General features: G+C 44.2%; 1 protein-coding gene across 1 annotated transcript; it reads right to left on the bottom strand.

Annotated features, from left to right (window-relative positions):
* Positions 1-8,818: 8,818 nt before the first annotated feature.
* LOC100826258 (cytochrome P450 71D7) lies at positions 8,819-11,069 on the bottom strand. Its single transcript, XM_003573806.4, has 2 exons — positions 9,837-11,069; positions 8,819-9,649 (listed from the first exon to the last, which is right to left on the bottom strand). The coding sequence occupies exons 1-2, from the start codon at positions 10,848-10,850 to the stop codon at positions 9,017-9,019; spliced, it is 1,647 nt and encodes a 548-aa protein (XP_003573854.2). The 5' UTR covers positions 10,851-11,069; the 3' UTR covers positions 8,819-9,016.
* Between the last annotated feature and the right edge of the window lie 495 nt (positions 11,070-11,564).

Below are 11,564 nucleotides of genomic sequence, written 5' to 3'. Positions count from 1 at the left end.
GATGGACTTTCCAAGCTTCGAAGTTTCTGCACCCGTTTTTCGGCACCAGGGCGGCGCAGTATATCTCAGTTTTCTCCACCGTCCGACCTCCGTTTCGAGTGATCTTGCAATTGTTGGAAAGCTTGTTTTGATACGCTTCTGACCCATATTTTCTCATATTTTTCTGAGTTTTCCTTACTACAGCCTTGACTGTTCTCCTACAGACCGACGTGCAGTTTTCCGGTCTTATCTTCCTTTGCGTGATTTTCTGAGGTTAAAAGAAAGGGAATTATATTGAACGAATGTTCGCTGGGAGGTCTCCTCGTGCGACGTGCTTCTTTCGGCGATTTTCTCGCGCGACGACCCTGCCGATGCAGCGAATACGGTCTGTGCTTGCATGGCCGCACGACATACGTGCTCCAATGCAGCTAGTTGCTGCTTGCACGCACGCATACATGCACCTTTTTGTTTCTAGGCATCATTAAAAGTGAAAAAAGACTGCTAGGTGCACAAAATAATATACCGAGTTGATTTCTGAAAATTAAAATGGTTTGTCGCTCAAATCATCGGCCCATCCGCAATCTCTTTTCACCGTTGAAATTGTTTCAATAAGAGCTTCAAATCTAATCTCATTAGGATATGTTTTGACAAAAAAAATTAGACACTTTTGTTACCATGCGATAATGCATACTCCCTCCATCCCAAGTTAACTAATGTGGATTTGCATAGATTCTTATACAAATCTGCGTCAGTTAATTAGGGACGGAGGGAGTATAAGGCACCATACTACTTTGAAAAATGTCACCACGTGATGACTTAGTGCTAACATAGTGGTCACTTCATATATTATAATATGGTAATTTACACACATAAATCATATCATCCTATTTTGTATGGAGTTACTCCGTGGTAGTATTTGTTAATATTGGGGATGGCAACTTGATATATTATTAGGTGGCAACTTCGTATATATTGGGATACTAACTTTACTGCACAAACCGCCATCCTATTTTGTATATAGTTACCCCATGGTATTTGTTAATATCGGGGATGGCAACTTGATATATTATCTGGTGGCAACTTCGTATACATTGGGATGCTAACTTTACTACACCAATCACCATCGTATTTGTATAGAGTTACCCTGTGGTATTTGTTAATATCGGAGATGGCAACTTGATATATATATTATCGGGTGGCAACTTAGTATATATTGGGATGCTAACTTTACTGCACAAATCACCGTCATATTTGTATAGAGTTACCCCGTGGTATTTGTTAACATCGGGGATGACAACTTGATATATAATCGGACGGCAACTTCATATATATTGGGATACTAACTTCCATCCTATTTTGTATGAAATTACCCCGTGGTATTTCTTAATATCAGGGATGGAAACTTCATATATATTGGGATGCTATTTATCACCATCTTATTTTGTATGGAGTTATCTTATGGTATTTGTTAATATTAGAGATGACAACTTAATATTATATCGAGTGGCAATTTCATATATATGGGATGCTAACATTACTGCACAAATCACCTTGTATAGAGTTATCGCGGTATTTGTTAATACCAAGGATGGAGACTTGATATATTATCAAGTGGCAATTTCATATATATTGGGATGCTAACTTTATTGCACAAACCAACATCCTATGTTGTATGCCGTATGTAGTTAACCTACGCCTCGTGATAACTTGTTATGAGAAAAGTGACAACTTGATATATTAATGGGTGGTAATTTTAAGACAAAATTATTTTTTGTCGAAACGCATCCATATGATATCTAGTTTTGAAGATTTTGTTGAGACGAAGCTAACTACGAAGAAGGATTCTAAATCGGATATACGGTTGAAGAGTTATAACATTTTGAAATTTCAAATTTAAAAAACATGCACATGTATTACTCCGTACATGGCTACATGCTATCACCAATCGTACGTGCGCTGCCTGCCTGCCTGCCCTCCGAGCCGTCCGCACGCTGGAGCCAACGCGCGACCGTCACGCACTATTCTTGTCCCAAAAAAAATAAAAGGAAAAAGAAAAGAATAAGAAGCCAAACAAAAGGCCACAAAAAGAAAAAAAAAGAAAAAAAAATATTCCCCAGAGATTTACTCTTTTACCTTTCATTTGATCTTTCCTTCCTACTTTTTTTTTCAGTATCTAGGCTTAGTTAATTTCTGTAATTCGTTCTTATCGACTCCAGCAGCTAGGACTAGTATTTTGTAGCATATTTTCAACTTTGTATTGCTGATTTGATTATTTGCTTTTCCTTGCTACTCACATAAGCCTCCAAGCTTCACAGATTCTACACCTAGGTTGGTTTGTCCCGAGGCATCGATACATTAATCTTCAGAGGGCTTGTTCTCGCTGCTGGCCGTGACCTTCCTGTTTGCTGGGTAAGAACGAGTAAGAGCTAGATTAAAAGTTGAGTGGAGTGATCTTTGGAACCCCACATCCTAGTAGTGCATAGGGACTTTTCCTTGTGATTTGTTTCTTGTTTTCTCCTCACGATGGCAGGTTCTGACAATGATGGACAAGGTCACTCTCCACGCACAAAGGGCATTATTTCACATTTTGATCGCAAGGTTAGGCTCCGTAACGAGGAGCTGGATGAGGACATTCAGGTTGCGAATGAGAGACTTGGATCCTTGGAGAGCGCGCACATTGAAACAAATACCAAGATAACATCTTGACAGAATTCTGTTGCTACCATTAGTACTTCTCTGGCAGAAATCACGACGCAACTGGCGGCACTTACTGCAACGACGGCTACCGCTACACCGGGTGGAAACAATACACACAACCAGCGGACCGCTAATAACGGTACCTTGGCAAGCGAGGTTGAGGAGAACGACGACGACTACTCCGCGGCTACGGAACAAGAGGGGGCCGTAAACCATCACAACGACCTTGATCATCGCCGAACTCATTTCAACCGCCGAGGTATGGGACCAACATGACCTCAAAGAGATGAACATGACTCGCTGCATTCTATTAAACTTAAGGTTCCTCCTTTTGATGGAAAATATCACCCTGATTCTTACCTTACATGGGAATTAGAATTGAGTAAAAAAATTACTTGCCATGATTTTCTTGCTAATAAGAGAGTTAGGGCTGCTACTAGTGAGTTTACTGATTTTGCTTCTGTTTGGTGGCATGAGTATTGTATTGCACATCCTAACGCTATACCACCAACATGGGATGATTTGAAAAGAATTATGCGCACTAGATATGTTTCTTCGTACTATTCGCGTGACTTGTTAAAGAAACTACAACTATTAAGGCATGGTAGTAATTCTGTCCAAGATTATTATCAAGAAATGCAAAAGAACATGTTACGTTGTGGTTTAGTTGAGAACGAGGAAGCTGCTATGGCTAGATTCTTTGGTGGTTTAAATCGTGAAATTGCTGACATTGTCAATTATAAGGAGTATAATTCTATCAATCGATTATTTCACATTACTTGCAAAGCTGAAAGGGAAGTGCAGGGACGACACGCGAACGCGCGGACTAACTTTTCTGCAGATCGTACTCCCTCATGGACAGCACGCAGCCCTGCTGCTCCTTCCACACGCCCGGCTGCACCCCCTACACGTCCTGCTGTTCCGACTACTTCCACCAACAAGCAAAGTACCTCTACACCTGCATCCGCAAAGGTTGGACCAGCAGCAACAAGAACTACACCCGCTGCCTCCGCACAAAGTTCAGCAGCGTCCGTTGCATCCACTGGACGGACCGGCAATAACCAATGTCGTAGGTGCAAAGGATACGGGCATTTTCAGCGGGACTGACCAACCAAACACGTTATGATCATACGTAAATATGGAGTATATGATTCAGCTAGTGATTTTGTCGCAGCTACCTATGCTCTCATTGCCGAGGAAGAGAAAGAAGACCCCGCTGCCCACCATGACGAGGAGTTAATGGGAGCTGAAGCCGCTGATCAGTACTTGAGTTTGATTGCACAACGCACCTTGAGCGTCCAAATTAGCCACGCCAAACAAAATCAACGGCATAACTTGTTCCAAACAAAAAGGGTCATCAAGGAGCGTGTTGTTCGTATCATCATAGATGGGGTAAGTTGTAATAATTTGGCTAGCACGGAGATGGTGGAAAAACTTGTTCTTACCACCAGGCCGCACCCCCACCCTTACTACATTCAATGGTTTAACAACAGCGGTAAGCTCAAGGTAATTAGAACAGTCCATGCGCACTCTACTATTGGTACATATTCTGATTTTGTGGATTGTGATGTGGTACCGATGCAAGCATGTTCTATGTTACTCGGTCGTCCATGGAAATAAGATAAAGATTATGTTCATCATGGTAGAACTAATCATTATTCTTTTATGCATGATGGTAAGAAAATTGGTTTGAGACCTATGACTCCTGAACAAATTGTGAAAGATGATCTTGCTAGAGCTAGTAGAGCAAAGAGCAAAGAGAAGGATAAGAGTGAGAACCAGAATGTCGCTAAAGAATTTAAGTACCAAGCGTCTACTAGCAAATCTGAACCGAAACATGTTAATGAAATTAAATTGAAAGGTGCATGTTTGCTTGCAAGTAAATATGATATTTCTGAGTTAGATGCAAATAATTCTGTTTGCTATGCATTCATTTGCAAAGAGGTTTTGTTTTCATTTGAGGATATGCCTCCCTCTTTGCCCCCTGCTGTTACTCACATTTTGCAGGAGTATTCCGACGTCTTTCCACAAGACGTACCACAAGGATTACCACCTATTCGAGGGATTGAACATCAAATTGATTTAATTCCTGATGCTTCGCTGCCCAACTGTGCGCCCTACCATACCAATCCAGGGGAGACGAAGGAGATTCAGCGACAAGTTCAAGAATTGCTCGACAAAGGTTATGTTCGTGAATCGCTTAGTCCTTGTGATGTTCCTGTTATTTTGGTACCAAAGAAAGATGGTTCTGGGCGTATGTGTGTAGATTGTAGAGCTATTAATAACATTACTATTCGCTATTGTCACCCAATTCCTAGACTTGATGATATGTTAGATGAATTAAGTGGCTCTACCGTGTTCTCTAAGGTTGATTTACGTACTGGTTACCACCAAATTCGAATGAAATTAGGCGATAAATGGAAAACAACATTTAAAACTAAGTTTGGATTATATGAGTGGTTAGTCATGCCTTTCGGTCTTACTAATGCACCTAGCACTTTCATGCGGTTGATGAACGAATTTTTACGTGCTTTCATAGGACGATTTGTGGTGGTTTATTTTGATGATATATTGATTTACAGCAGCTCTTTAGAGGACCACTTGAATCATTTACATGCTGTTTTTGATGCTTTGAGAGATGCACGTTTGTTTGGTAACCTTGAGAAGTGCACCTTTTGCACCGATCGAGTTTCGTTTCTTAGCTATGTTGTCACTCCACAGGGCATAGAAGTTGATAAGGCCAAGATTGAGGCTATTCAAAGCTGGCCAACTCCAACAACGGTCACCCAAGTAAGGAGCTTTCTTGGACTCGCTGGGTTTTATCGCCGCTTTGTAAAAGATTTCAGCACCCTTGCTGCACCGCTTAACGATCTCACAAAGAAGGACGTTCCATATGTATGGGGCGCTGCACAAGAAGAAGCCTTTCTCATATTGAAAGATAAGTTGAGACATGCTCCCTTACCCCAACTTCCTGATTTTAATAGGACTTTTGAGTTGGAGTGTGATGCTAGTGGAATCGGTTTAGGAGGTGTGTTGTTACAAGATGGAAAACCTGTTGCATACTTTAGTGAAAAATTGAGTAGCCTAGCCTGAATTATTCTACTTATGATAAGGAATTATATGCTCTCGTTCGGACTTCAGAAACATGGCAACATTCTTTATGGCCCAAAGAATTTGTTATACATTCTGATCATGAATCTTTGAAGCATATTCATAGTCAAGTAAAGCTGAATCGTCGTCATGCCAAATGGGTTGAATTTATTGAGTCTTTTCTGTATGTTATTAAACATAAGAAGGGTAAAGATAATGTTATTGTTGATGCGTTATCACGTCGTTATACCTTGTTTTCTCAGCTTGATTTTCAGATATTTGGATTGGAGACTATAAAAGAACAATATGAACATGATGCAGATTTTAAGAATGTTTTGCAGCATTGTAAAGAGGGCAGAACATGGAACAAGTTCGTCATTAATGATGGATTTGTGTTCCGTGCTAACAAGCTATGCATTCCAGATAGCTCCGTTCGTCTTTTGTTGTTACAGGAGGCACATGGAGGAGGGTTGATGGGTCACTTCAGCGTGAAAAAGACCGAAGATGTGCTCGCTGATCATTTCTTTTGGCCTCGGATGAGACAGGATGTTGAGCGATTTATTGCTCGCTGCACTACATGTCAAAAAACTAAGTCACGACTCAATCCTCATGGTTTATGTATGCCTCTCCCTGTTCCTAATGTTCCTTGAGAAGATATATCAATGGATTTTGTTTTGGGATTGCCTCGAACTAAGAAGGGGAGGGATAACATATTTGTTGTTGTTGATAGATTTTCTAACACGGCACATTTTATACCTTGTCATAAGAGCGATGATGCTACAAATGTTGCTGATTTATTCTTTCATGAAATTGTTCGCTTGCATGGTGTGCCCAATACTATAGTTTCAGACCGTGACATGAAATTTCTTAGCCACTTTTGGAGATGTTTATGGGCTAAGTTGGGGACTAAATTGCTTTTTAGTACTACATGTCATCCCTAAACAGATGGGCAAACTGAAGTTGTTAATAAAACATTATCTACTATGCTTAGGGCTGTTTTAAAGAAGAATTTGAAAATGTGGGAAGAATGTTTACCTCATATTGAATTTGCTTATAATCGTTCGTTGCATTCAACCACAAAATTGTGCCCTTTTGAAATTGTTTATGGTTTTATACCACGTGCACCAATTGATTTGTTACCTTTGCCAACTTCTGAAAAAGTTAATTTTGATGCTAAGGAACGTGCTGAACTTATTATAAAAATGCATGAGACGACTAAAGAGAACATTGAGCGTATGAATTCTAAGTATAAACTTGCAGGAGATAGGGGCAGAAAACAAATTGTGTTTGAACCTGGAGATCTTGTTCGGTTGCATTTGTGCAAAGATCATTTCCCTGATTTGCGCAAGTCTAAGTTAATGCCACGAGCTGATGGTCCCTTTAAGGTGTTAGCAAAAATTAATGATAATGCATATAAACTTGAGTTACCTGCAGATTTTGGGGGTTGTCCCACGTTTAATATTGCAGATTTGAAGCCTTATTTGGGAGAAGAAGATGAACTACCGTCGAGGACGACTTCGATTCAAAAAGGGGAGGATGATGAGGACATCCCACCTAATGATACAACCATAGCCCCTACAGCACCGACACCTCAAGTACCGGAGATACACGGACCAATTACTAGAGCTCGTGCACGACAACTAAATTATCAGGTACTTTCGTTCCTCGGTACTTCATTTAATATTAATGATAATATGCTGCTGCCTAAGTTGCGTACTTTTTTGTGTTTTAGGAATCATGGACCTAGTTTGGACCTCAAGGATCAGCGTTGCACAGCAAACCATGGAGGTGGCAGCAAGGTGGCGGGAGTTAGATCAAGTGATGATTTCAGAACATTGAAACCGCCATAACGAGAGATGAGAAGAAGGCCACATCCTTCTCATCAATGGGATTTCGGCCAAGTGGAGGATTTCTCCTCCAATGGGTATTTATGGGCCAAAGATGAGGGTTATAACCTTACTTTATTGGGCCTAAGATCATGTAATAGGGTCCAGCCAATTTTTCGATGTTTTCGTTGTGTTTTAGGAGGATTCGTAGGCCGTTTCGGAGTCCCTCAAGGGCCTGGCCGAAACCACCTAGTTCCCCTCCTATTTATACCCCACGAGCCCCCTATGGAGCCTCAGGTTTTGATTAGATAAAGTTTAGTCTTTGCTACTTTCGTGTAATCGCGTGTGTCGGTTAGACCACCTGTTTTACCGTCATCAAGACTCCAACTATATTGAGTATTCAGATTCGTGAACCTTCATATCTCCTATTCGCAATTTCAGATTGCTTTTCATCTTGTTCTTGCTTGTTCTTCGATTGCTTGCAGGAAAAAAGACCTTCGTGCTCAGGTTGATCATGTTCCCGCGGGATCAATAACCTTCTGGAGTTGGTGTATCGATCGCTAAGACGCTGCCTACTAGGTTGTAGTCGGATCGTCAATGTCACCTCCTACCAAATCGATAATTAGGTATCTCATCAAAAGATCGGGACACCCTCGAGGCTATCAACTAGGTCTAACTGTGAGTCTTGATATATGCTTTATAATGACCTTCTGTTAGAGAACTTCACACATGAACTATTACTTCGTAGAGATCATATGACATAACCCCAATGTTTTCATTAGTCATAATTATGTATATAGATAATTTTTCAATTATAAATATGAGTGGTTGTCGTCTGCTCACTTTATGAATTCGTATGACATTATCAATGTAATGATTGTTGCTATTGATGTCACAAAGTATCATACAATGTTTAAAACTCTAAATAATTAATTAAATCTAGTAAAGAAATTGCAAATAAAATAAATATTGAATGTTACGTATTTAGGTTAATCAGGTTGATAGTTCTTTAACCTCAAAAATCTTCATCCTTCATCCGTGTTTATGATCATGAGGCGTCATCTCAACCATATGACAGCTCTACAGATTGTTAAGCAATGGACACAGACGCAATTTTCAAATATAAGAAGACATACATCATCATTTGGTATGTGAACCATATTGTTAATTGCAACTTGTTCTATCCCTTTAAGTGTTCGGACTTAATACAGTCTGGGATCAGGGGCGTGATATATTTACAAAAGAGTGGGAATACTTTTGGCACATAAGTGTTTCACATGGAAAACGTTAGGGTCCGAAAATCTGAGGTTAGATTCGATTCGGTCGTGGTCGACAAGGTCAAGGTTTAGAATGGACTTTTCTCTTTTTATTTTATTCACATGTACCAAAAATGAAAATTCATCTTGTGCATCATATCGATCTGATTACAATCCCGGAACGGGGACACGGAGGATAGGCCGCAACAGAAGTTCGCCTTTCCGCCGCGCAGTGAGGCCGAACGCTTCCGTCATGTCGAGCTCCGTCGGGTGCTCCGCGTCCGGCCCCTCCCAGTCAAAGTGGAACAGCAGACTCGCAAGTGCGAGCTCCACATTGGCGAGGCCAAACCCCATCCCGGGGCACATCCTCCGCCCGGCGCCGAACGGCAGGAACTCGAAGCTGTTCCCCCTGAAGTCCATCATGGCAGCTTCCCCCTCGAAACGCTCAGGGCGGAACTCCTCGGGATCGCGTGGCCAGTACCTCTCGTCGCGGCCTAGCGCCCAGGCGTTCACTAGCACCTGTGTCCCGTGTGGCACGTCATAGCCGAGCACCTGGCACGGCTCCTGGCACTCCCGCGGGAGCAGCAACGGCAGGGGAGTGTGCAGGCGCAGCGTCTCTCGGATGACCAGATTCAGGTACGGGAGCTCGTGGAGGGAACTTTCGACCACCGTACCGTGGGCCTCAAAGGTTCGCCGCACCTCGCTTGTAGCCTTGTGCATGACGTCTGGGTTCTTGATCAGCTCGGCCATGGCCCACTCCAACGTCGTCGCCGCCGTCTCGCTGCCAGCGCCGAATATGTCCTGCATGTGTGCCAGAAATTGTGCAGAGATATTTTTTGAGAATTTGAGGGGTGACCTTAGCAGCATGAAAAATGTGTAATTAATCCATGTGCTTTATTCATTGGTTGGATTTTGATAAGCATGGCGTCCCGGAAAGTTAACAAAGTGGAGAGTTTAATTACGGAAGTGCTACGAGCAGAGCACTCACAAATATGACGGATTTGATGGCGTCCATGTCGAGCGGGAACTGAAGCCCGCCCTCCTTCTGTATCCTCAGCAGCACGTCGAGCAGGTCCTCGTCGCCGCCGCCCACCCTCTGGAGGTGCTCTTGGATGATGCCATCCAGGATGCCATACACGGTGTCGCGGCACTCCTCGGCGCGGCGCACGGCGCCGCTGAGCCAGCAGGCGAGCCGCGACGAGGGCCACAGGTCGGCCGGGTTGAACCCCGCGGAGAGCCGCATGGAGCGGTCGAGCTCCCACAGGAACACGTCGCGCTCCTTGCACCGGTCGCCGATGACGGCGCGCGCCGTGCTGTCGGCCACGAACGCCGACAGCCGCCCGTGCATCTCCACCTGCAGCGGTGCGGTGGCGGTGGCGATGGCGCGAAGCATGGCGGCGACCTCGTCCTGGCGGACGGCGCGGAAGGAGAGCACGCGGCGGGAGGTGAAGAGCTCCGTGACGGCGATCTTCCGGACCTGGCGCCAGTAGTCGCCGTAGGGCGCGAAGACGATGTCGCGGCCGCCGTTGGTGAGCACGCGCAGGGTGGCGCTCAGCGGGCGCGTCGCGAAGGTTGTGTCGTGGGTCTTCATCACCTCGCGGGCGCCCTCCCGGGACGAGACCACCAGGGTGGGCACCGAGCCCAGCCGGAGCAGCATCACCGGCCCGTGCCGCCGCGCCAGATCGCGCATCGCGCGGTGGGGGAGCTGCCCCGACAGCGCCAGGTGGTGCAGGGTGCCGATGACCGGCAGCTGCCCCGGCCCCGGCGGCAGATGCAGCTCGCCGTTATTGTTGGCATCATGCGCCGCCGCCGCCCAGCGCCTGCGGCTAGTTAGCACTATGAAGAGCGACACGAGAGCCACGCCGAGGTACAGGTAGCACAGGTCCTCCATTTTAATTTGGCCGGGCTCTTCTGAGTTCTGAGCGATGATGCGTCCAGATGTGTGATGTTGCGTAAGGAATTCTGCTTGATAACTCCGTATCAAGGACTGGATGGGGAGCATGTGAGACAGATCTACCGTCCCCGGTTGAGAAAATATCAACTGGTTTGGGGAATTTTGGAGAATTCAGAGACAACGAAAATGGGGAAATTCGGAATGGGTAGCTAATTAACTCCCTCGCAAGTCGCAAAAAGAGAATGGGTGGTAGCAAAGTACAACTACTCTTAGGACTAGCAACAAGAAATCTCCATAAAAAAAATAATGGTCCACGACCGGTGATGTTAGTTCTGTTACTTTTCAAGAACTTTTGCCTCCGGTCGAGACTTTATACATCAGAGAGGCATACGTGCCCGATACGTATGTTTCACCGCGCGAGGACGACAAAATCAAATCCTTGGATCATACGATTATTCACGCATGCTGTGACTACGTGCAATACACAAGTCATACAAGATTCGGGTGCAAACCAAGAAAATGATTGTACAGAGGCCCAGTGGTGGAAACGGATGCTCTGCTGCTCGCCCAGGCTCTCAACGGTCAGTCTTATGATCTGGCACCAAGTGGTGTGCTGTCTACTTTTGCTTTGTTGAACCTTTCTGCTTTTTCAGTTAAGTTTTTGTAACCGAGAGTGTAATAAGATACTTGATGGCCTGGCGGCAGCAGGTGCGAAGACGGTGCATTCACCCCAAGCCATATGGCCGGGTGATGCTCCTACATTTATAAGTGACGTGGTGTTCGTGCGATCTTGTCGAACCATTCATGGATTATTCGCAACAT

The sequence above is a fragment of the Brachypodium distachyon genome, chromosome 3, assembly GCF_000005505.3.
Source record: "Brachypodium distachyon strain Bd21 chromosome 3, Brachypodium_distachyon_v3.0, whole genome shotgun sequence".
NCBI lineage: Eukaryota > Viridiplantae > Streptophyta > Magnoliopsida > Poales > Poaceae > Brachypodium > Brachypodium distachyon.
Note: the sequence above shows the minus strand (reverse complement) of the source record. Positions and strands in the feature narration are given on the sequence as shown.

Bases quoted from the DNA above. Each gene is read 5' to 3' on its own strand.
- LOC100826258 (XM_003573806.4), bottom strand. From the start codon at position 10,850: ATGCTCCCCATCCAGTCCTTGATACGGAGTTATCAAGCAGAATTCCTT. The intron at 9,650-9,836 runs GTGAGTGCTCTG...GCACACATGCAG, and splicing joins CCATCAAATCCGTCATATTT to GACATATTCGGCGCTGGCAG.